The sequence below is a fragment of the Cervus elaphus genome, chromosome 16 (genome assembly GCF_910594005.1).
Source record: "Cervus elaphus chromosome 16, mCerEla1.1, whole genome shotgun sequence".
In the NCBI taxonomy this organism is placed as follows: domain Eukaryota; kingdom Metazoa; phylum Chordata; class Mammalia; order Artiodactyla; family Cervidae; genus Cervus; species Cervus elaphus.
Genome location: NC_057830.1, coordinates 4,141,954 through 4,168,849, shown reverse-complemented (window position 1 = coordinate 4,168,849; position 26,896 = coordinate 4,141,954). Strand labels below are relative to the sequence as shown.

Here is a 26,896-nt window from a genome sequence, read left to right as displayed (position 1 = left end):
GCAGAGATCCAACTTTGCGCCTCACCTACTTTATAGCCTTGGTGACTGTCCTCCCCCGAAACGCATTTCTCTCCACCACAAAAAGCAGGAAATGGCCAAGTTACCTGAAAAGTGACTTCCAGCTATGACAGGCTGAATTCTTTGGCTATCTACATCAATATCTACACATATATGTACATATATACATCCCCATATTTGCACATGTGTGTGTGTTCATTTATTTGGAGAGACATGTACACACACAAACACATACACACTCACACACACATTCACACACACAGACTCAGGAATCAATACAACCAGCTCTGACTCCTCTCTCCAGAGGCTTCCTCTGTGCTCCGAGGCATTATTCTGTCTGTCGTCTGGGTACCACAGAAGCCATATATCACAGGACCACAAACTGGATTATGTTATTCATTATTCCACTCGGTGGAGATTTATTGAGTGCCTCCTCTTTGACAGCTACTGGAACGGCTCTGGACCCTCCTGAGTGAAAGGCGGGCGGGGAGGATGGTCGCTGAGCGGATTCCCCCCTTGGCCATCCTGATGCCCGCCAGACCCCGGGCACGTGGCCGTCCGTGCAGCGGCCCCGCGAGGCTCCCTACCTGAGTCCTCCAGGTCCTTGTAGGCTTCGGCCCACGACTTGGCCATGCCGGCCAGCGCGTACTCCATGATCTGGATGTCCGTGATGGGGCAGTTGCACTGCGGGAACTCCTCGGCACACTGGCATCGACACTGGCTATTCTGACAGACGTACTCCCCCTCGCCGTTGCACATGATGTAGCTCAAGGCCGACTGGACGAACTTCTCCTGCAGATACTGAGGGAAGATGATCTGGAGACCTGGAGGAGAACGGCGAGAAGGAGGAAATGGAAGATTACAGAGGAGGCGTTCCATTAAGAGTGTCAAGAGGTGACACGCAGGACTCTGAAGCTGCTAGCTTGCCCTCTATGCGCCGTGACCAGACGAGCTCTGGGCCCACCCAGATCCACGCAGGGCATCGCCGGCGAGGCCTCCAGCTCCCTCGCTTCTCCTTAAAGCTCTCAGAGTGTGATCCTGGCCACCTTCGCTCTCTCCATACGCAATTCCGTGATATTAGCACTGAAGCCAGAGCCAGATCCCTTAATATACCTTTTCCATTGTGGGAGAAAGCCCTTATTGAAAGCACAAGCTCACTGTTTATTTTTCCTTATTCCCTTCATTTCTTTCCTGTTCCTTTCTTCTAATATTTATGAACCTTATTTATGAAGCACAAGTCCTGAGCTAGGCGCTAGGTCTATAAGAGGGGGGAAAAAAAAAAAAGACACGATCTTTGCCCTGGGGGAGTTTACAATGCAATCAGCAGGCACAGACAACACACCTCATCACAACACAGCTTTAAGGACCCAGGGTAGAGCAGGCCATTCGCGGCAACTGGACAGCTGAGGCAGTGTTAGCACTGCTGGAATAGCAGGGAAACCTCTGGAGAGGAAATGCTAGGTGGGCCGGTTGAAAAGTGAATCATTACGTAAAAAACAACTACGAAGCATATTTGAAAGAGAGGTGGAGCAAGAACTAACATTTCACCTGTCTGGGAGCTGCTGGGAGGGACGTGAACTCGGATGGGTGGGCGGGCAGTGCTGGAGGAGGGCAGATGCCAGAGGTCAAAGGTCTTTATTATGTGCAGAGGAATTCGGACTTTATCCTGTGAATAATGGGATACTTGGGTAGTTTCCCCAGGTAAGAATGACATAAACAGAATTACATAACTTAACAGGACCACCGTATCATTCACCCGTACACGCAATGGGATCGGGGAAGACTGGCGACCGATTCATTTTCTCTCCTTTGCTTAAATACGAAGAAGGCAAAGCTCACTGAGGGGAAATGGGCCGTTCATGGGTCTAAGAGGAGTACTCCTGACCACACGGCATGGTCTCTTCTCCATGAAGTACCCGACTAATCAGAGTCCTGATCCTGAGGACCAATGAAGGAGAAGGATTTACCTTGGCACGAGCGCTTCTCTCATACCCGTGAAATGTCAGCACTGCAGGCCATCGCCGATGGTGCCCCCCAAAAAGGACAACTCTGGGCTAAACTAAATCATTCCGGCACTTTCACCTGGGACATTTCTCTCCCCCTCACTTGGAGCTGCTGACAGTTTTTGCCGCTGATGCGTATTGGGGTAGTGGTGTTACCGCCCACTGTGCAGAAGAGGACCATGCTCTTTGGATTGAAACGCTCTCCTCATTCATGCTTCAGAGACACCCCGAATCCTACTCATCAGGGATCTGCTGAATAAACGGCATTTCTCTCACTCGCAACTTCACAGTGGCATCGCTAGATTTCTATCTTTCTCTTGCTTATAAATTATTAAAAAAAACCCTGAAACCCGTCATTTCAACCTATCGTCATATGGCAGCTAAAAAAGGACTATTTTCAGAGGGGCCTTGTGAAAAAGAAGATGGTGTCTCCAGCATGCCTTCTGGTAGGAAACCGTAGCACAGTAAAGAGCTGGGCATTGCTAGAGTCAGGCTTCCCTACTGACCGCCTAAGTCCTCTCAAGTTAGCTGGCCAACCTGTCAAAGGCTCCACTTTCTCTTCTCTAAAGTGGAGATACTCTCAGTACCTCCATCAGAGGGTGACTGAGAGAGCTCAGTGACATAATTCTCAAGAATTGTCTAGAATAGTCTCTGATACATAGCAAATGATAAATGTGCTTTATTCTTATTCTTGATGATGATTATGATGTCATTCCTCTGATTAAAGTTTTGTAAAGTTACAACAGAAACCTAAGGACAGATGAAAGAACAATTATAGCTGTGACTATTTAATCAGAAGGAAAGATACCCAGAATGCAGGGTGGAGATACTTGGAGAGCTTCCACAAGAAGTGGGGTTTAGAATTCTGTGCTGTTGAACCAGCATTTATGGGAGGGAAGATAGAAAGGTAGATCCTTTGTCAATAGGCACAGAAGGTGTTCTAACAGGCAGGGCTGGGCAGCCGGGGTGACGGTCCACCACAAGGCTAGGGGTGCTCCACCCCACGAGCAAAGGGTCCAAACGAGTTTGAGTCACTACTCACAAGGGCTCCTGTATGGAGGCTAAGACGCAAATACGGAAAGGCAGAGCAAATCAAATCCAGCAGCAACATCCTAGACCAAGTCTGCAGTTCTTTCAGAGTAGGCACTATTGAGTCATTTTATCTGTATCACCATTTTTTGCTTCCAAAGCAAAGTTTATTTTTAGCTGATCCCAATCCCCTATAGGCATGTGAGTCTATGGACTGGGGTTAAGTTTCTGTTGCTTAAAGAAACTCTATAGACTACACTCTCAGTCTTATTTTTCTAGCTTGCTCATCATTTTCTTTCTCTCTTTTGCAGGGGATAAAATATTCTATTCTTGGTGCTGGCCCAAAAGGAATTGGGGGAGAGCGTTTTTCGAAAATTGCGTCAAATCATTTTTCTGTCTGGCAAGGATACAAAACGCGGTCTTACCTACCCCATTTAATGCAACTGAAAACAGATGAAGTTTGGGGCTGGGGGGGTTTCTGGGAGCAGCTGAAACGCAAAACTGGCTGCTCTTTAAAAATGGAAACCCAGAACCTGCCAAGCTGACTCCGAGGCGGAATCTCCTGGGCAAATTTGAAAAGAGAATAATGAAGACATAGCAATTAAAAAGCACTTTTCTGCGAAATGTCATTACTATTTAAAGTTACATAACCATTTCTCCGGCAGCGGAGGTTCACATAGCAGTCACCACCGGAGTCGTCTCCCTGTGACCTGCGTCCAACAAAGAGGCCCATTGCTGGGCGCCTCCTGCATGGGCGCCGGAGCCCTGCCCGCTTCAATGGGAGCTGTAAATAATGTGGAGGGGGATTTGGCCTGGGGATCCGCCGTGTGAAAGATATACAGCTGCCGGCTGGGGTGGCATCTCCTGTCCCCTCAGTTCCCAAAGACACACACACACACACACACACACACACACGAAGAAGAAAACTGAGAAAATGAGAGAGAAAAAAAGGCCACCCTTAATGCCAAGCATATAAATCTGGCCTCACAAAACCCAGGAAGGCAAGAGTTGAAAGTTCCATTTGCACACCAACTCACCCACGCTAAACATATGGAATCTGCACCCCCCCACCTCATACTTACCAAAAAAAACCCCAATCTTGTTATACTTTAAAATGGAACATCCGGCTGTCGCAGGGAGCGGGCAAGGCCGACGTGGCAACCCTCACGGCACCCGCCTGCCCTTTTCTTGATTTCCGCCCCGCCGTCCTCAGCCCCCTCCCGGCTCGCCTTCAACACTTGCGCCTCACGGTATCTCTGTCTTGCACGTGCAGTCTCTGTGAGCTGAGGTACCCTGTCTTCCCTTCGTCACACGAGAAGATGTCTCTGATCCCTCGGCCCCCTCCTTTCCCCTCTCCGCTGTTTTCCAGGACGCACCAGGCACCCTGCCCTTTTGCAGTCCCTCCTGTGTGCCAAGCTTGTTCCTTCTACGTCTCTGCACTTGTCTTTCTCTGTGCCTAGAATATTCCTCTCCCAGATCTCTGCCTGGCTCCCGTGTCCTGCCATCCGGATGCGCCCAGGCCACCCACGTTAAGATGCCTCTTCTATTTTCTTCACAGAACTAGCTTCTGAATGAAATCATTTTATTCTTTTGTCTTCATTTTCTTTATTTTCTCCCCCATTAGACAGGGGGCTTCAGGGGGACAGAGGCCTGTCTGCCCATGACAGTCTGTCTGAGCTTAAGTTAAGGCCAAGCCCCGGGGAGGTTTCAGATGTTCATTTGTTGAAGGGCTATCCTCTTTCTCATTCCAATTGGAAAGGGAGTTGTCCCTGAGAACTCGGAGGCTGTTAGAGTTGAGGACATGTCCAGAGCCCCACAACCATAGTCAAAGACTCAGGACTCGACACTGGGAATTCTGACTGAATTCTGAAATTCTAGCGGGTCCTTCTGTGACTCCAATGGGAAGGGATGCAAACTGAGATGAATGCCTGCCTTGGGGTCCCTGGGGTGCCTCAGGCACCGAGGAGTCTCTGGGAATGTCTTAGCCCGCATGAAACTCAGTTTTCTTGCCTGTGAAGTTAAAATCCCAATAAACACCTTCCAGGGCTGTTGTGAAGAGTAAATGAGGGGAAACAAGGCATAAACCGCACTTCAGCAAACATCTGACTGTTATGGACTGAGTATGTCCTCTGACCCCTAATTTTATATGTTGAAACCCTAACACCCGAGGTTAGGTTTAGACAAGGTCAGCAAGGTGGGGCTTCCATGATGGGGTTGGTTGTTCCTGTTGTAATTCAGTCGCTAAGTCATGTCCTACTCTTCGAGACCCCATGGGCTGCAGGAAGCCAGGCTACCCTGATCTTCACTATCTCCCCGAGCTTGGTCAAACTCATGTCCATGGAGTCGGTGACGCCATCCAACCATCTCATCCTCCGTTGCCCACTTCTCCTCCCGCCCTCAATCTTTCCCAGCATCAGGGTCTTTTCTGCTGAATCGGCTCTTCACACCAGGTGGCCAAAGTATTGGAGCTTTGGCTTCAGCATCAGACCTTGCAATGGATATTCAGAGTTGATTTCCTTTAGGATGGACTGGTTTGATCTCCATGTGGTACAAGACACTCTCAAGAGGCTTTGCTTTTATAGGAAGAGGAAGAGACAGGAAGCCACGCTCTCTCTTTCTCTCTCTCTCCCCGCTCTTCCCTTCCTTCCCTCTGTGAGCACACGCTAAGAAAAGGCCATGTGAGCATGCACTGAGAAAGCTGCTAAGAGCCAGGAAGGTGTCTTCACCAGACACTGAATCTGCTGGCACCTTGACCTGAGACTCTCCAGCCTCTAGAATGGCAGGAAATAATGTCTCTTGTTCAGACCACCCAATCTATGGTATTTTGTTATAGCAGCCTGAGCAGACTGAGACGCTGATAGAATTAAGTGCTCAATAAATGTTAGATTCTTGCATTTGCACCCTGCTGGAACATAGTCCATTACCTGGACCAAATTTGAGCCCATCTTGGAAAAAATCCTTCTTAAATAGCCCCATTTGGGCTAGTAGGAAAATGCCAAGTGGGCATTTTGTCTTAATAGCACTATAGTATTTATTGTAGGTCTTTATTATTATCATTCCATTGTTTGTACTTCAACGATCCTTCCTTCCTTCCTCCCCTCTCCCTGCCGTCTGTCCTTCTCTCCATTTCTCCTCTCTTCTTTCCGCACATATTGCTTAAGCCCTACTGAGTGGCAGGCACTGTGCTGTGGATACAGGCCCTCCCTGCCCTCGCTGATCTCACAGCTTAGGAGGGAGGCAGACCTGTAAACAAGCTGCTTGGATGCAATGAGCCCAGGGCTCGAGCAGAAGCACAAAGAGCTCGGAGAACACACAGGAAGAACACCCAGCCCAGCGTCGAGCAGGGGAAGTGAAAGGCCGCTCTCCCAGGGAAGTGGCGTTTAGGCTGAGACCCAGTGGATTAACAGGGGTCAAGGGATGGGAGATCCACAGGAAGAGTGGTCTAGAGAGTGGAAACACCACGTGCAAAGGCCTTAGGCAACATTACCCCTTCCAACTAAGAACCAGGTTAGCCATCACCTTTCTATCTGATTAAGGTTCCTCTTTTTTTCAGTTGTTCGATTTTTCCAAATTCTTTAGAGAAGAAAACAATGAGTCTGATGCCTCAGAAGAGACCAGAACTCTGAAGGGAAGACTGACATGGGGCAGAGATCTGTCAGCTCGTTAGAGGAACGGCACTTCATACAACAACAGAGGTCAAGGATCCTTGTCATTACAGGCTGGGAGTGGACCTGGGATTCAGAAAAAAGAAGCAGGCCCTCTGTGTGGCTGAATTTCAGCCACTGCTGGGGCGCTAGAGTAACAGAACTTTCAGGGTAACCTCACACTGGATCCCTGGAGACCTTCAGCTGTCAACACTGCTGTGTAAAGCAGGCGCCTGGATCGGGGGCAGTGCTTGGCGAGCTGAGGAACATTTCACGTCTGGAAAAGAGGACCCTAACAACCAAAGCCGAGGTGCTCCTGAGATCTGGAGATTCTCGGCCCACCTTCATCTCTGACTCTCTTTTGTTGACGGGAACTCTGAGCCTCTTTCTCCTTCCTTCAACGAGGAGTACCTGAAGAACTGTTGGAGGAGACTTTCCTCCTTTCTAAAGACACAGAGGGGCCACCTGGATATTCAAAACTAAAGCTCAGAATCCAAGAGACAAAGGCTTTAGCTGATGACTCAAACAGAGAGGGAAGCATAATGTCTGGTTAAGTAGTGTTTAATAAATATATTTCAAATATTAAATAAGTCAGGCGTCTGTTACAGAGATAAAAGAAAATAAACCTGGACACAGTAATTACGGGTGATTCTGTGATGTGGGCAGAGTCCTGAAACACAAGCCTGGCCTTAACAGATAAGGAAGGGTGACCCCAGAGCTCCATGGAGTGGGCACGTCTTGAGCAGAGATGGGTCGGTGTGGGCATACCTTGGGTCCATCCAAGTCTTGTTCAAGGCAAGGGGGATAGCTTCCTGTTTTTTTCCTCAGCTTTGTTGTATTTTATTCTATATCCAAATTGCCTAATATAGTAATATTTTTGATGAATTTGCTCTTTCCTGACCTATTTCATTAAATATTAAATGCATGCTGTCTTACAGGGCTAAGAGGAAGAGGGAAAAATGCAGGTTCTATTTTGGTTGAGATTAAATATTTTTCTACCCTGTTCTTGCATCAGAACGTGGCCCCCTGTAGATGCCTCAGAGCCCGATAGGAATCCCAGCTGTTGTCTTGTGCCTGCTAAGTTCTGCCTGTCAAATTCTGTCCATTTCTGAACAGCACGAGGTGAGGAGAATGACAACAAGGACTCTACCTTTTGCAAAAAGTCAGTTTGACCCCCTTCCTGTGAAAGCCCAGGGATTTCAGACTGGCAGATAAAGGACTTTATGGCTTCGGCAGCCATTCTGAACCCCAGTGTAATGAAGGCATGCAGGTCAATTACCCATCTGTTTGTGTTTCTATTGCCGTGAATTACAGTATCCATCGCTGACAGCTCATTGGAGTGGAATGGAAATAAGACGATAATTCACCGGGTGAAACTGTGCAGAAAGGGCGAAAAGGCTATGATCTCATTCAGAAGTTCAGCCTTGTCTCCATGACCGGTCATCTGCGTTCTGGGAAATGAAGAAAGGCAGCTACCTGGGGGGAAGGTGGGCGGGTCTGGCTCCCCCTTCTGCATAGAGTGCCCTTTTGTCTTCTCAGGTATCATTATCCATCCTGCAAGATCTTAAGGAGTAGACTTGGAACCATTGGGTGAAAGATACAGATAAACAAAATCTCACACAATAAAATGAAAACCTTTTTAACAACCAGAAGTTTTGAGGGATGAAACAGCTTGCCTTAGTAGGTAGAGGGCTTCTCATCACTGGAAATACAGAAGCAGAATCTGAAAGCTGACATTGTAGGGATGCTCCAAAAACCCATTCTTGCATATTCAGTGATCCTCCCTGCAGGGCCCTCCTTTGGAAAGAATTACACACCCCAACCCTCTGAGTGGTTCAGACAGTAAGGAGTCTGCCCACAGAGCAGGAGACCCGGGTTTGATCCTGGGGTTGAGAAGATCCCCTGGAAGGGAATGGCAACCCACTCCAGTATTCTTGCCTGGAGAATTCCATGGACAGAGGAGCCTGGCGGGCTACAGTTCACGGGGTCCCAAAGAGTTGGACACAATTGAGTGACTTTCACATTCACCATCTGAACTCAGATAGGTCCCCATGGCACGTTTTGGCTAATGAGACGCATGAGTGATATGTGCGACTCCCAAAATGAGGCCATGAGAACCAGCAGAAGCGTCCCTCAGCTTCTCTTTGCCCATCGCCATCACAGCAGCCCCGCTCCATCTAGAGGCCACGCTGCTCTCCGCACAGAGGTCCTTCTTCATTCTGTGAAGCAGAATCACACCTGACTTGTGACTACGATGCAGGATCAGTCAGAAATGAATACTCACATTTGCCAACCACTGGGGTTCAGGGATTGTTTGTTAGCACAACAGAACCTAGCATATACTGACAGATACAGGAATCGGCAAACTGGGGCCATGAGCCTATTTTCACAAATTAACTGTATTGGAATGCAGCCACACAGGTTGAAGTATCATTTACAGCTGCTTTCACATCACAGTGGAGGAGTAGAATAAGTTGCATTAGAGACTGTGTGTGACCCACAAAGACTAAAATATTTACCATCTGGCTCTTTACAGAAAGCGTCTACCAGCCCCCGTACTAGTTGATCATTATGATTTTTTGAACCTTGATTTTCTATGAGTCTATTCTGTGCAGGTCCTATTTCAATTATTAAGCAAAGATCGATTAGACATATATTATGTGCCAGGCTCTCTTTTAGGTGCTGGAGAAAAGGTCAGAAGCAAAATCTGTGCTCTCTCAGAACTTACCTTTCAGTGGGAGAGGTAATCAGAGGAGAATTTAAACTGACAAAAGGGACTGGGGGCAGGTAGACTTCTAAATGACAATTTTAACTTGGAAACAGAGAATATGGTTTTAACTATGAAATCATCAATGATAAGGAGGCCAACATACCTTTTTTTCTCCAACATACTTTTAAAATTCAGTTTCATGAAATTGCAACATGAAGATACCCTTGAAACTGAAGAAGAGGTTGAGTCAATTTAAATCTAAGCTTCTTCACAGAATTCATGATGAAACCCAAACTACAGCTCAAAGCCTCTGTTGCCTGGTCCCTGGCTCAGCTGATGCCCGCGGAGTCTTTTATCACCTGCCTCTCTCTCTTTTTCACGACATCCTACACCACCACCACCTCTGTCCCCAAAATGCAAGTTCTCTCTGTTCAAACTTTGGCTCCAGCTCTTATTCACTGTGTGACCTTGGGAAGTCAAGATGAAGAGGCTTAACTTCTCTGATTCTCAGTTTCCTCATTAAAATTCATGTGTAGGGTTGGTGTAAAAGTTAAATGAATAATTTTCTACCTTGATTGTGGTGGTATCTTGATTATATGATTGGATAGGTTTGTCATATTCATAGAACTGTTCACCTCAAAATGGTGAATTTTTCTGGATATGCAAATTCTATCTCAGTGAATTAGAAAACAAAATCAATTGTGTAACCCATGTGAAGCTCATAGCATTAATGTGAGTGAGTGAGTGAAAGTCACTCAGTCGTGTCTGACTCTTTGTCACCCCATGGACTGTAGAGTCCATAGAATTCTCCTGGCTGGAATACTGGAGTGGGTGGTGGTTCCCTTCTCCAGGGGATCTTCCCAACCCAGGGATCGAACCCAGGTCTCCTGCATTGCAGGTGGACTTTTAACCAGCTGAGCCACCAGGGAAGCCCCATAGCATTAATACATGACAGTTATTTCAAGTGATGCTATTTTCTGTCCTCACCCTGTTTTCTGTTGCTTTCCCTGGAAGCCTTTGGCCATCTGAGGCGCTCCTCTGTAGACAACCAAAAGCACTTTGATTGTATCTCAGATTCTAATAGAACAGGTATTGCATCATATTTTGTATGTTTATGTTCATCTTCCTCCTGGTCTGTGAGCTCCTCCTTGAATGCAAGGGGTGGTATGTCATTCATCTCCCACCTCCTTGTCATCTGGCGCATGAGGGGGTACCCAGGAAATAACTTTGAACAAAGGCAAATTTAGAGAAAACGTGCTTGAGAGAAGATTCTGGGCTTAGTACATCTCACCTCTCTAGAGCTCTTCCTCATGAGCAGCACCTATGCTATCTTTCCTGACATCATAGCTTGAAACTTGAAGTTATTTTAACTTCAGCTCAATACTGTTAAGAAACATCTGAGTGAAAAAATGCACAAATCAAAAAAAAAAAAAAGAAAAACCTTCTAAGATAACAATGATGCTAAAAGACTTGGCCACTAAACTCAGCACATATTTTGTTTGGGATCCATTGTTACAAATTATGATTCTTGAGAACTGTGACTGGCTTCTATGTCTTTGCATTCTTTCCATGATATCAAACACAAAACTAGATCACAGTATGTGTGCAAAAATAAAGCTGCTCAATTCTGCCATGCTTAGAAAAGTCCTTTTACTCACCACTTTATTGAGGCAGACAATGTACTAGATGCTAGAGATACAGAAAATTAATAAGACGGTTTTGACCTCAAGGGGCCCCAGTTGGGTAGGAGAACAAAATTCTTAAATGTAGAATTAAAATAAAATATATACATATTTCAGCAGAAGGAATAAAGAAAAGCCTTCTACATTTGTAAGAGCAGAGGAAAAGTTATTTTGGACAGGATTTAGCCCAAATGATATTATATTAATAGTCCAGCATTTGCCAAGTTATATGACCCAGAATCATAGATCTGCACATGTGACCAAGAACAAATGCATTCAGGAAACTCTGTGTATTTAACCCAGCTCGTGAGACGCATAATACACATTAGCCCAGTTAAGGCACTAAGAAGTTGTGCAGTAAGGGAGTGTGGTTTATGTTGCCTAAGCCAGTGTTTCAGTATTACTGAGCTTTTGTTAAGTTTCTGTTTCATAACAAATAGCCCCCAAATCCCACTGGTTTACAACCACAAAAGGTTTATTTCTTGCTCATGTTTCATGTTGGCTGGGCTTTGGCTCTGTGTCAGACGTCTTCTTCTTCAGATCGAAGCTGAAGGAGTGGCCTCTCTCAGGCATACATGCCACTCTTGATAACAGAGGGAAAAGGGCGAAAGCCAAACCAGGCAGCGTCTCCTAAAATGACGCGTGCATTATATTCCACTGGCCAAAGCTAGTCATATGGCCAAGTCCACTGTCAGCCTAGCGAGGTGTATACATCTCCTGCAGCTCAACACTGCCTGTCACACGGCAATGCATTGGTGTGTATAATCCTCGCAGGGGAAGAGAACAATGGGGTCAGGCAATCCACCACAAAATAAACTTATCTTTGTACCAAGGCTTATTTTTTTTTTAAATTTAATTGCTGTCTGATCCAGCAATTCCACTCTTAAGGTATATATTCAAAAGAATGGCACCCAGGTATTCAAATAAAAACTCCAACATGTTGTTCACCGCAGCAATATTGATAAAAAGGCAGAGACACCCTAAATATCCATCAACCTATGAAGGGATAGACAAAATGTGGATATGGATATCCACATAGTAGAATACTGACTCGGTCACAGAATGAAGTCCTGTTACATGCTACAACATGGATGAGCCTTGAAAACATCTCGCTACATGGATGACGCCACACACACACACACACACACACACATACATGTTCTATGATTCCAATCATATGAAATGTTCAGAGCAGGCAAATCCATAGAGGCAGCAATGCTATTAGTAGTTGCCGGGAACTGGAGGGAGTGAAGAACAGAGAACTAACTGTCTAATGGAAACAGAATTCCCACATGGGATGGTGAGAAAGTCCTGGAACTAGTTGCACAATACTGTGAATGGGCTTAATGCTACTGAACTGTGCACTTTAAAATGCCTACAACATTAAACTCCGCTATGTGTATTTTATCACAAGTTAAAAAACTAAGATTCAAAGCAAATTGATTTGATAGTTCACATAAATTTATATCAGTAAATATATATTGAGCACACACTATCTAAGTCAGAGCACACACTAAGTAAGTAAAAACTGAATAATGAGCAAATTTAACAGGATATGGATTCTTTACTTTCAGGGGTCTTAACTGAAATTTAGGAGTAAATATGAACAATTGTGCACATAACAAAAGGTAGAATGTACCTAGAATACAGTGTAATGCAGCAAAAGTACTATATTTGCAGTGCCAAAGGAGACCTTAATTCTGGCTGAGATAAATTCTGACAGGTAAAAACAGATAAAAACAAAAGATAAAATAGAAAATAAACAGGTACCTTGTTTAAAGAGAGTCAATATATTAATTTCCATGGGTGATTTAGGTTTTGGCCATCCTGATGCCTGATTTCTGTACACTCAATGAGATCAACAAGGAATCGAGTGGGACGTGGTGGTTAAAGTCGATCGAACAGTCTCACTGATCACACTGACCAGTCAGGATTTCTGTGCTGCACACTTGGGCACACGTTTATTGAAAGGCAGAGCCTCACGTGACCACACACCAAAAGATGAACCCTCTAACAGGCCTTCCCTCAACACAGCTTGGAGAAGGGAATGACAACCACTCCAGTATCCTTGCCCGGAGAATCCCATGAACGGAGGAGCCTGGCGGCCTACCGTCCCCGGGGTCGTAAAGAGTCAGACACGGCTGAGAGACTAACACACACGCACCACAGCTAATGCTCCATCAGCGTATCCAGCTCTTTCTACACAGATCTGTGTATTGAGTCACCGCTTTATTCCAGATTTCCCCTGGTCAGAGGCAGCCCTTTTTATCGTCATCTACACCTGGGATGTTGCAAGGCTTTCATAATCAGTCTGTTCTAAAGGTATTTTGATCTTTTATGGCTCTGGATTCTTTTGAGAGTATGAGAATAGCTATGGAAATGGCACGCCTACGCACAGCCACAAGTTGGCAAGTAATTTTAGGAAAATCACAGACTTTCAAAAGTCAACAGCAGAACCTATCAGCACACAGAAAGGGCTACATAACTACCGGCTCCAATAAAAACCGTTGATTACGATGCACGTTTCAGGTTGAGACACGGTGTAATCCATACTTAAAGAGCACTGGCATTGCGTGGACATGGGCTCAAATTCCTACTCTGCTGACTATCAGATAGGTAATTAACTTCTGTGAATCTCAATTCACAAAACTGGAAAATGGATTGTGTTGAGGTTTCCACGGTAGATTGATATAAAGGGATGAACTCTATACTTGGCATGTGAGAATTATCCAGGAAATCGTCTATCACTTTATACCAACCCCCTTCATTTTAGGTCAGATGCTTTCCATATATGTGTTAAGGGTTAAGTCACTCAGTCATGTCCGACTCTTTGTGAACCCCACGGACTGCAGCCTGCCAGGCTCCTCTGTCCATGGAATTATCCAGGCAATGTTACTGGAGTGGGTTGCCCTTTCCTTCTCCAGGGGATCTTCACAACCCAGGGATCAAACTTGGGTCTCCCGCATTGCAGGCAGAGTTTTTACTATCTGAACTTTCTATATATTTTCCAAATAAATGTAGGATCATGGCTCTGAGACAGGGGTATTTTCATTCCCGTTTTGTGCAGATTCAGTTCAGTTCAGTCATGTCCAACTCTGTGATCCCATGGACTGCAGCACACCAGGCTTCCCTGTCCATCACCAACTCCCGGAGTTACTCAAACTTCTGTCCCTTGAGTCGGTGATGCCATCCAACCATCTCAGCCTCTGTCATCCCCTTCTCCTCCTGCCCTCAATCTTTCCCAGCATCAGGGTCTTTTCCAATGAGTCAGTTCTTTGCATCAGGTGGCCAAAGTATTGGAGCTTCAGCATCAGTCTGACTAATTTTGCAGATTAGAAGACCAGAGGAAGCTCAGAGACTTAATTAACTAGTTCAAGGACTTATCACTATCACATTTGCTCTCGGATCCTCCATTCTGGGCTTCTCTGGTGGCTCAGTGGTAAAGGATCCACCTGCCAATGCAGGAGACACAGGATAGATCCCTGGGTTGGGAAGATCCCCTGGAGGAGGAAATGGCAACCCACTCCAGTATTCTTACCGGGAAAATCCCACAGACCTAGGAGCCTGATGGGCTCTAGTTCATGGGGTCACAAAGAGTGGGACATGACTGAGCAACTGAGCATGCATGCCTCCCTATTCTACTTGCATTCTGGTTCAGTCTTTAATTGGTATCTTCAATCTACTTCCTAAGAGGAACTCCACTTTTTCTCACAAGGCAGAGAACACAGTGCTCCTTGGTTCATAAAAGAAAACCAATATTTGGACTCAAGCAGTTGGGTGGAAGTCAGCAATCCCATTTGTCACGAAGGCACTGCTCTTTTGTTCAACAGGCTTCTACAGACAGAGCCGCGGGGAGGCGGAAATTCGGATCCCCATCAGTGCCTCCTAGACCCCGGCTAATCAACAAGAAGGCCCTTAGTCACGAGCCATTGCCTGCGACCCCGGGCTAATTCTTAATGAGGATTCAGCCCAAAGCTGCTGACTGGAGCCAGCGCTGGCAGCAATCACTCGGCGTTCCCGCTGGGGTCACAAGGCCGCCGGGGGCGATGGGGCTTCATGAAAGAAAGACGGAATCACCTTCCTTCCTCCCTTCCTCTCCCACTGCAGCTGCGCGGGGATTTGGTCCCGTTCTCCCCACACGGAGAAGGTGCTGTGCTGACTCAAAGCTCCCTGAGCAAAGCCATCGTGGCACCCAGGCAGCCAGGAGCCAGAAGCTGGGGGGTGGAGGCCTTGGGAAAGTGACTTGACCTTGGGAGGCCTCAGTTTCTCCATCTGTGTAATGGGGAGCATAATCCCTAGCTCTCAGTTGATGGGAGAGATAAACCGGCTCATGGATATAAGCATGATGCCTGAGAAGGCGTAACAGCTCACAATAATGTTGATTTTAAACAGCTCCACACGCTCTGTCCCTCTCTTCTCCTACTTGATGCAAGATGCTTTTGAAATCATCATCTCTGCTCCGTTTATGATGCCAGTGGCCGAGGAAAGCGATCCTCCCTGCTCCTTCTCCTCCCCGGCCTCCTCTTGCCTCTCCCTCTCCTCCTCACCTCGGCCTCTTCTTCACTCCCCTGCTCCTCTTCTCTTCTCTCCTCCCCCCTCCCCCTTCCCCTCCTCCACCCTTCACCTGCTCTCGCCTCCCTTTCTTCCCACTCCCGTTTCCCTTCCTCTCGCTCTCCTTTCCCCCAGCCTCCTGGTCCTCCGCCTTCTCTGGTCACGGTCACACCAAATCCCATACCAACTTCCAATTCAGCAAATAGATATTATGAGTCCCAACAGCCACAGCACTATACTTAATATAATGAAACACAAAGTTGGCAAAATCCCTTCCTTAAAGAAACCTTTGATTAAATTTGATAAGAAAGGTAAAACCTAAACAAAATGAATGTGTTTCAAGATGAAGTTTAAAAAAAAAAAATGCCATGCAAGGGGTCTTAAAAGAGGCTTCTTAGAAGAGGTGGCATTTGGGAGACTAAAGGGGCGTGACTCTCGCCTGCAAGGTAGAACATCCAATGCGGCAGAAAAGGCACAGACTGTCTGAAGAATGCTCTCTATGTAGGAAGGGAGGCTCCTGGCACAGAGGAGGCCTCAGGACATCGTCCTTTTAGGTTGAACTGGATCCGGCATGAAATGGAATGAGAATCGTAAGAATTCAGAGAAAATGGAGCTCACTACGGGCTGGGTGATTCATTCATTTAATTATTCATCAATTATTTATAAATTCATTTAACACGTATCTTCTGCGTATGTACACTGTTTATGAGCCGAATTCTATATATCATGCTAGAGACAGAGATGGCCCTTAGCAATGAGGAATTTATACTCCAACTAGGGAGTCAGATTAATAATATTACATGACAGATCGTAGGGAAGAAGGTGCGCAGGGTGTCTAACGACCTGAGCAGATTCAGGAAGAGGAGCTTTCCGGGGAGAAGTGGAAGTCCAGGAGCTGGAGAAATGACGTACAAAGGGGCAGAGTAATAAAGACAACAACAACAAAGATGCCTACAGTAAAATGTAAGAAACTCCACAGGCCTGGAGTAAGGATACGGGTACGTACTGGATGGTGGAATATGACAGGTGCAAGTTTGATTCTCACCAGCCTGGCGCCCAGGTCTGTACCTCATACCCAGCTCAGAGACGGGGGAGGGTTTTAAGCAGAGAAGTAGTAACAGGATTTGATTTGGTGTTAGGAAGAGTGCACTGCCTGCTTAGATGGGGATGGACCAGCAGAAGCGATCAGAATCAAGAAAACTGGTTTGACAATCGTTGCAATGATCCAGGGAAGAGAGAAATGGTGATGGGAGGAGGTGAGCCAAGACAAGGTAAAGAAGGAAGGATTCCTGATGAGAGGATGGACATTTGTGCTGGGCGTGGAAAGGTGGACTGAACTCAATGAACGAGAGAAGGACCGTCAGTTAGGGCATGAACAGATCCTGAGGGCATCAGTGATAGGAGATAGAGACTGCTCTGAAAGGAGCTGAGCTTTCAAGAAGAGACAGGGAAAAAAAGAAGGGGAAAGGAGGAGGAGGAAGAAGGAGGGAAGAAAAAAGGAGGCGGAAGAGAAATAATTTAAGATCAGTAAGTGAAATGAGCCACTTGAACATAAATGCCAGAAGGAGGCTCTCAAAACACAAGAGAGTCTCGGGAAGCCTCTCTGGAGGGTAGAGCCTGGAGTTATCATCCCGCGGCCCCTCACTGCCTCGCCTCCCATCTTCTCAAGATCTTGACTGTCCTCCTGTCCATTTTTGTCTTTCAGAAACAGAGAGTGAGCTAGTGACCTCTCTTTTTTTTGTCACTGAGAAAAAGACTATGTCATTGAATCTAAGATGCCGAATAGTGTAAAATATACCACTGTTTTGCATACACTAAGAAAAAACAATACTCTGCCAATTAAACTATGACACACCATCAGTTATAAGAAACATTATAATTTCAGAGATATTAAAATCTGAACTGTGGTGTTGGAGAAGACTCTTGAGAGTCCCTTGGATTGCAAGGAGATCCAACCAGTCCATCCTAAAGGAGATCAGTCCTGAATATTCACTGGAAGGACTGATGCTGAAGCTGAAACTCCAATACTTTGGCCACCTGATGCGAATAACTGATTCACTGGAAAAGACCTTGATGCTGGGAAAGACTGAAGGCAGGAGGAGAAGGGGAAGACAGAGGATGAGATGGTTATGAGATGGTTGGATGGCATCACCGACTTGATGGACATGAGTTTCAGCAAGCTCCAGGAGTTGATGATGGATGGGGAAGCCTGGCGTGCTGCAGTCCATGGGGTCACACAGAGTCGGACATGACTGAGTGGCTGAACTGAACTGAAAATCTGAGAAGTCTTTTAACAGGTCAATTAACAGTGATCGGGAGTAAAGTTTAAGAAACTGGCCCTGTTACCACAGCTGTGAACTGGACCCACTTTTGGGTCCATATACTCTCTTTCCCTTTACCCTGAAAGAACTTGAAGGAGGTCTTATCTAAGGTAAATAATTCCAGTCATATACAAGATCCTATTCACTCTTCCCTGCTCAACCATGACCCCAGTGGAGCAAAATCAAGGTTTCCTTCTCTGAAGATAAATCCCCAACAACGTACCAGAGTTTTGTTGCTTCTATATTAAAAAAGAAGAAAATCTCAGGGACCCCATGTCACCTTCTGCTACTGTACCATTTACTGTGAGATTCCTCTGGAGCATTTGCTAAACCCCTGCCCTCACTTCCCCTCTTCTTATTTTCTCTTGGAGTCTCTCTACGCAGGCTTCCACTTCCGTAACTCTAGTGAAGCATTGCTGTCAGGGTCACCCACGACTTACATGTTGCTAACCCCACCACTCTCTTCTCATCTTCATCTGCCCCGTCCCATCAGCAGCAGCTGACACAATTGACAATGACCTCTCCACCTGATTTCCAGGATACTACGTTCTCTGGGCTCTCTTCCCATCCCTGCCTCCACTCTGCCCCTCAGATAGTTCTTAGCTTCCTTTCCTTGTTCCTCATTATGATGCCATTATCCCAACTCATAAATATTAAACTCCCCATGGCTCAATCCCTGGGGCTCCTTCTTTTCTCTATCTATACTCTCTCTCAAGGTGATTTTATTCAATCTCACATCATTAGATATCATCGCTGTCCTCTCCCCTGACTTTCCAAATGTCCCCTCAACATAGACATAACAGATGTCTCAAACCTAGGTTCAAACCCAATTCCTCATGGCCCATCAAGACAGATCCCTTCCACAGCATTCACCATAGCAGTAAGGAAATCCGGTCACTGCAGCTGCTCAGGCAAAACTCTGGGGACATCCTCTGTTTCTCTCTTCCTCTCACACGTGTTTCCTCAGTCCACTGCCAAAGAATGTCCGCACTACTTGAATTAAAAGTATATCCATAATTCAGTCACTTCTTACAACCCTCGCAGTCGCTCCCGGTGGCCCCGGCTCTCACTGTTCTCTCACCTTAATAAACATGATGGCCTTCCAGCTGGGTGCCTGGATGTGATCTTGCCCTCCACAAGTCTTTTCTACAGAACAGTCATAGTAATTCATGTAAAATGGAAGTCAGGTCCAGTTATTCCACTGCCCATATTTGCAATGGCTTGCCATTTCATTCAGAGTAAAATCTAAAGCCTGTTCCATGGTCTACAAATTTCTAGATGACCTATCCCCTCACTACCTCTCTGACTGTAAAGAAAATAGATTTCTCTGTTTACTTGTTTAGTGTCTGCTCCCCCAACACCCACACACTCAATGTAAACTCCAAAATGACTGAGACTTTGCTTATTCAGGGCTCTATATCCTGTTCTTAGAACAACGTCTGATGTATAGCTGACATTCAATAAATATTACTAAATGAGTAAGTGAATGTGTGAATGAATACATTTCTGAATTATCCCTAGATTTCAGCAAAATATTTTTTCCGCATCCCTTTCCACGTCAGTGAGCTATCGAGGCAGAGGTCTGCTCTCTGTACATCCATCTCACCAGATGGATACTCGATTCAATTACACGACAATGTCGGTAAAACACTCAATGGGTTTCTTGGAGAGAGAAGGATAAAAATGAGAAGTTATCGTTATGCCATTAGCATTATTACAAGTAGCTCGGTGGTTGCTGCTTTGACTACTAATAGCCTCTGTTCGTTTCCATGATACTTTCTTTCTCATTTCGAGTCTCATCTCCAAACTTCCTTTTTTTTTTTTTTAAATTTTTCTATTTCTCTCCACCTTTGCCCTGTTTTGTGAACCGTTTATGAAACACCACAAAGTGAAGGTCATTCGAGTGCCGTTCGTATCATCCTCCATCTACCCTAATAAACCTGCAGACTCTGCCCCCAACCCTCATGCAGAAGGATCAGGAGGGGACCAGAGGAATACGGAGCCACCCATTTTAAGAAGGAGAAACTCTAAAGTCAGGCTGTTGGGGTTAAAATTCCAGCTCAGTCACTTAAGAAGCCTCTCTTCAGTCCCAGTTTCCTCACCTACAAAACGGGCATGTTATTTATCTATGCCTCCCTTATAAACGCTATGAGCATTAAAAATGTAATAAACCCCATTATATCAAACAAATACAAGTTAAATAAAAAGAAACACATAAATGTAAGTATAGTAAAAATAAATTAACACAGCTCCTGGCACGCCAGGATGTGCTTAATAAGCAGCATTTGTTATTTCTGGTCCTTCAACCCTCAAGTCCATGCAGCTTCCCTGTAGGCTGGGCTGGACCACCTCCTGCTCTTTTACATCTCCATTTTATTCACATTTTCTTTTTGCAGAGGATGTCAAAATAGAGCACATGATTAAATAAAAGCTTAATAGCTGCATATTTTATACACAGAAATGTATACACATAAGTCGTGTGTGTATAGCTGTATCGATTTTCACGAAGTAAACGCACCCACGTGTGGCCATCGTGATCAGACTCTTACCAAGACCTCCAGAAACCTCTCTCACCTCTCTGCAGTCACTCCCCTGTTCCTCCTCTGCAAAGCAATCCTGAAACAGTGAATGTGTCTGACTGTTTCGGACCGGTGGAAAGAGCAGAATCATAACAGCATTTCCTCTTTCCTGTCCGGCTTCTTTAATTCAGTGTTTCTTTTTTTAAACATCTATTTATTCGGGTCTTACTTTGTGGCACATGGGATCTTTCGTTGTGGAGCGTGGGCTTCTCTCTAGTTGTGGAACTAGGGCTTAGTTGGTCTGTGACACGTGGGATTTTAGTTCCCTGACCAGGGCTTGAGTCTGCGTCGCCTGCAGATTCTTAACCACTGGACCACCAGGGAAGTCTCTCTCAATGTCACATTCATGAGATTCTTCCATACTGCTGCATTAAACCGGTAGTTTAGGGACTCCTCCAGTTGGGCAGTGGTTACGAATCTGTCTTTCAACGCCTGGGACATGGGTTCGATCCCTGGTGGGGGAACTAAGATCGCCGATGTTGCGGGCAAATAAGCCCATGCGCTACAACGACTGAGCCCGCGTTCCACCACCAGAGAAAGCCTGAACACTGCGATGAAGACCCAGAGCAGCTAAAAGTAAAATACAAATGGTGGTTTATTCTTTCTCATTTCTGTATCGCAGCCCATCATGTGACTGTACGACAAATTATCCATTTTCTTGTTGATGGGGACTTGGGGGCTATTTCCATTTAGGAGACTCTTTTGAACAAAACTCGTGAACATTCATGATTTTTGGTGGACATATGTAATAATTCTCTTGGGCATACTCCTAGGAGTTGTAACTGTTGGGTCATGGGGTTTGTAACTCTTGGGTCATGGGGTCAAGCCATATTGTGTTCTTAGTGGAAGCTGCCAAGAAGAGCTTTCCAAAGTAATCTGGAAAATGTATTCTTCTGGAAGCAATGCGTGTACACACCCACTGTTCCACGTCGTCACTCCTAGATATTGTCAGTTTTTTCCAGTTGAGCCAGACTGATTGCTGTGCTATGACACTGAATTGTTTTAATCTGCATTTTCTGAGGATAAGTAAAGCTATTCACTTTTTCAAATATCTGTTTGACATTCTTATATTCTTGTTTGTGAAGTGCCTGTTCATGCCTTTCCATCCCTCTTCTTATCCTCCTGGATTGTCTGCCTTTGGCTGACTGGTTTCAGAGGTTGTTTACATATTTTATGCGCTTCCTTGGTGGCTCAGTCGGTAAAATGATCCGCCTATAAGGCAGGAGACCCAGGTTCGATCCTGGGGGGTACACGTTTTACACATCAGTTCTTGGTCAGATACATTTATCATCGACATTGCCTTCCACTCTGTAACTTGAATTTTCATTCTATGAATGGCATCTTCTGATGAACAGAAATTAATTTTAATGTAGTCCAATTTACCAACCTTTTTCTTTCACTTGCTGCTTTCTGTTTGCTACTGAATAAATATCAGCCTACCTCTAAATCAAGAGATACTCTTCTGTCTTACAGCAAGAAGCTTCTCTGTTTTACCCTCCACCAGGAGAGTATTTTTCTCCTTTCTAAGACTCCTCTACTTAGACAGATAGAATGAATTAGTTTTCTATTTTCCTGAATCTCCATAGTAATGTGCATTACTTTTACTATCTTTATTATATTACACACTACTTTGAATCATATGTATTTTCCTGTCCATCAGCTCTACCTTATCCTCTCAGTCCAGTCACTCAAATATCTAAATCTTTCATGTTCTTTTCACTAACTCCTGGTCACGATGCCTCCTCAGTAACTCCAAAATTGGTCTGTTTCACTCCATCCCAACTGCTACCTCCTAAATTTGTGCATTTCATCTTGAATACGGCAGCAGTCCTTAACTAACTGGTCACCAACCTCTAATCTACTTTTTAATTAACTGACCACACAATAGCCAGATCGATCTTCCAAAACATTAATCTCTTCCTGCTATTTTGTTTTGTAAAACCCTTTCATGGTTCCTACTACTCTCAAATTAATGGTCACTTCATTTAAGTGCTTAGTGACTGGACAAGAAATAATGTAACCAATGGCAGATCTGGGTTTTGGAGGACTGAGGCTTTTACTACAGGTGCCTACTGAAGAAAGGAATTCAAAATCACATGGGAATGTGAATATTTAGAATGAGAAAAGTTAGGGACTTAGAAGGCCAGAGAGCCCTGGATCTTAAACTTTCTTAGCTTCAAGGTAAATCAGTTTCTAAATGTCCCTAAGATCTTAATAACTTCCTAGCAACATCTTGCTCATCCCGTCTAAATTTACTCCAGATATAACTCACACTCTCTACCTCCTTCGTGCATAGCAGGGTGATCAGACGCAGACCAGAGCCACACTTCCTGGATTCAAACCCTGCTCTCACTCCACAAGCTCACTGTAGGCATCTCAGTAGCTAACGTTGGGGATCTTGGCACACCTAAGGTCAGTCTGTCTGTCTTAGTCATTTCTTATCAGGCATGACCAAACACATCTGTATACTCTTTTCTCTGTATACTCGGGATAGGATTATTCTTCATATATTTGAGGTTTTGTTTTCTTGGCTTTTGTTTTAACACTAGACCATTCTCTTGACCTGATTTGCCCTGATGGAATTTCATTCACTGCTCTCAAGTGACGCTACCAAGCTCACCCTGTACCGCTTTCCAACCGTCTTCTATAACAGGAGCATGAATCAAAGAGTTGCCAAGGAACCAGAATATAAAAGTCATATTAGGCTCTGCTTAGCTCGATCTGCCAATCTCAACCCAACTTTCCTCCCACTGACATTCAGAATCACCTTTATCATATACCTTTCTAGAAGGTCACATTCTTAGCTCGCTCAAAGTCAAAGTATATGCCATTTTTTTTTCTGACTATAAAGTTAATACATGATCATTGTAGAAAAGTTAGAAAAAGAATTGGAAGCTAAAATAAATCACCTCTAACCTAATCATCCAGAAGTAACCTCTTAACATCTTGGCATAATTCCTTGCAATGTTATTTTTCCTTATCCTTTTACATTAAGTTCATACCATTCCTTCAATCAAAATCATCCATTTTCAATTGACATAATACCAAATCATTTTCACATATCTTTAAAATTCTTTACAAACAGCATTTTAGCACCTGCCTAATATTATGTTGTATGGATGCTACATAATTCATTTAGTCTCCTCAGGTAGAAAATTGAGATCTTTACTTTGTTTTTTTCTTTGCTATTATAAATTATGCTTTTTAAAATAGCACTATCTGTACTTAAAAGTCTTATCATTTCTCCCCCTACAATCTCCCCTCCTCTTCGTGATGAATTAATCAGGATAAAATGACTGTTTTAAAACATGTTTCCTTCAAGGTCTTGAGTATATATGGATCTTACATATAACAGATAATAAACAAATACAAATATATACTTCAACAAACTAATCCTTAGGATTATTGCAATTTCACTAGCAATGCCTAAGTGCATTTGTCTTGCTCTATTCTGGCCAGCACTGAATGTTCTCATTTGCAAACTCTGCTAAAAGCACGCACGCCCACACACATATATATGTATGAATGTACTAAAGACCACAAATGATTAACAAAGGAGGAGAAAGAAGATTACACGGAACCCCAAATTCTATAAAGTGCCCTATAGTTCTTTGAATTCAAATAACATCTGCCAAAATACATTGAGAATCAAACATAATAATGTGGGAAATTCAGACACTATGATATGAAACTTTAATATATATTAGATCTGGAACATCTATAAATAACACTGTTTAGACATTTTCATCAAAATAATCAGATAAAGCTCACATTTCCATAACTTTATCTCTGAAAACTAATTAATAACCATGAATTTAATGTTCCATATACGTTAAAATTTTAAAAAAAGACATCATAACTATCTTGATTTCCATATTTTTAGCTTTCATTGGTTTCTCTCTGCCTTTCATCTTCTTCTTCTTTCTCACTCCACATCTGGCCTCCTGATGCTCCCCCATCCCTCCTCCCGCAGCCTGCTCCCTCCCCCCCCTCTGTTCCCATCACTTCCACTGACATCCTACCTTGAAGGTGCAGTTTGCTCTCGGTGCTCTGCAGAAGTACGGAACTCACAGAGTCCAGATTGTCGTAGCTGTTACAGCCCAGGGGCCCGGTGCGTGTCTCTGTGACCTGGAGGGGACAGCGAGGGCGACAGGTGTGAGACGGATGCCCTTGGCTGGGACAGATCCTGCAGAGTCAGCCCCCAGCAGGGATGCAGCAGCGGGGAGAGTCTGACTGCGCCCGCGGCCACTCCCCGAGCCCCTGCCCGTGCCGAGGACCAGGGCTGACTGGTGCCAAGCGGGCAGGCTAGCAGGGCAATCTAGCACGGATGGGAGCCAGAGCGCCCAGGTTCTATCCTTGGTTCTCACGTCACCGAGCCACTGTATTTTATGAACTAATAACAAGTGGAAACACTACCGTGTATTTCGAAAGCGTGGGCTCTGGAAATAGGAGGGTCAGCGTTAAATCCTGGCTGGGCCATTGATTTGCTGTGTGACCACAGGCGGGCACTTCTCTAGGCTCCTGAAACCTGAAGCTAATAAATCCTGCCCACGAAGGCTGTGAGACCAAACCTGATGGGCGGAAGTGCCTGGCACGTGGCGTATGTTCGATAACAGACATCTCATTACCCAGAGCCTTTATAAATTGCAATGTGCATTATCGATGAGTACGTATGCATTGTTAGTAGGCAAGAACAATACAATCATTCCCATTTTCACAGAAAAATTAGCAAAGAGCACAATCAGCTCCACTGCAGAATGAACGCCCCTGTCCTCTGGCGGTGAGTTTCTAAATGACTGTCTGAGAATAACTGAGGTGGTGGACAGCAGGGCGGACAGCTATTCTAGAAGACAACCTTGAGATGTGAACGGTACAGTATGTACAGTGGCTTCTTCATCTCTTCGGTCTTTACTTTCCATTATTTCACACAATCGTTGGTGGGCTTGTTTTGGGGTTTGCGTCCTGCTGCTAAGACACAGCGCTGGCTGCTATAGAGAAGGAGGGTTCTAGCAGCGCCAGCTCTGCCTCTGTCCAGCAGGAGAGCTTTGGGTCAGTAACTCCCCTTTATAAGCCTCAATTTCCCTATCTCTACAATATCCACCCTAACAGTAAAGGGATCATGTTTTTGAAGTGTTCAGCACTTAGGAAACAGTACATAAATGGAAGGTTATTAGGCTTTGCTTTTAAAAAGTAATTTACTCTTTTTTGTGTATAGAATAATAGCATGGTTATTGTTGAAAGACATTCAAAACTACCAATTCAGCTTTGCTATAAAGATACTCAGGGAGAGGAAAACAACTGGCAAAGTTTCCCCACCTGGGTCGGTTGCTCATCTTAGACAGAGCTGGCGGGGAGACCCATTCTAACCAGCTGGGTCTTGAAGGAGCCTCAAGAAATGGCTAGAAAAACCTGAGTCCCAGATTGAATGTCGAGGGGGGAGCTGTTGCAAGAAGGGTTTCTTGAGTGGCCTCTGTCTAATTTCTCTGAGAAACTCCTCCTAAAGAGGCAGACTGCACTTCCAGGATGCACAAGAGAGGATTATCTCCCAACAGAGCTTCAATATCTCAATTCTGAATCCCATCCCGGGGGGAGGGAACCATTTGGTGATAATGAAAACCAGGCCTTGGCCTCGTTGCTCTGACTCCGATGGCTGCATAAGGCTCCAGCTCCCCATGCTGAGTCCCCTAACAACATAATCCCCCCGACAGCCGATTCTTCTCGGATAAGCTGGCCCTTTGTTTGTCGATCTGATTTATTTCTCTCCCTCCTCAGCAAGGCTCTCCCGCCCACGATTCTTCTCTTCCCTGGGTCAGTTTCTGACTCATCTGCCTGACCCCTACCAACACTCCCCTGCCACCCGCAACCCTTCACACGCACACTGTCCTGAGAGGCACCTTTTAATGTCTTGATAGAAGACTAGCAACAACAACAACCTAAGACTATGTCTGCATTTTATTCAGAAGAAATCAGGCTGAAGAATGAGACGTAAAATGCAGGTATAATCTGGTTTAAGAGAACTTGAGATGCAAAAAAATCTTCACTGAAACCCTCCAAAGAACTAATCCTTTTTATCAAAAATGCCCTCCTTCATTCTCTTTATAAAGGTAATCCTTGAATTTCTTATGTTGAAAGTGGAGTATATAAGTACCTATGCTGTAAGGCAGTGAGGTGAAACTTTACGGCTGCGGCTGCGCTTTCCAATACGGCTATTTAAATTTAAATAAATTAAAATTAAAAAAAAAAAAACCCTTACAAATATAGTTTGTAAGTAGCCAGAAGTCATGAGCTCCATAACCCCATATGTCTAGTGGCTCCTGTCTTGGCCAGCACACATTCGGAGCTTTTCCATCATCTTGGAA

At 44.9% G+C, this 26,896-nt stretch overlaps 1 protein-coding gene across 1 annotated transcript in view; it reads right to left on the bottom strand.

Moving 5' to 3' along the window:
• BRINP1 (BMP/retinoic acid inducible neural specific 1) overlaps positions 1 to 26,896 on the bottom strand; it is a 190,987-nt gene that overhangs the window by 33,914 nt on the left and 130,177 nt on the right. Inside the window, exons 5-6 of the mRNA XM_043870531.1 lie at positions 24,560 to 24,665; positions 606 to 842 (exon numbers count right to left, since the gene is read on the bottom strand). Coding sequence (XP_043726466.1) covers positions 606 to 842; positions 24,560 to 24,665 — 343 coding nt within the window. The remainder of the gene's footprint in view (positions 1 to 605; positions 843 to 24,559; positions 24,666 to 26,896) is intronic.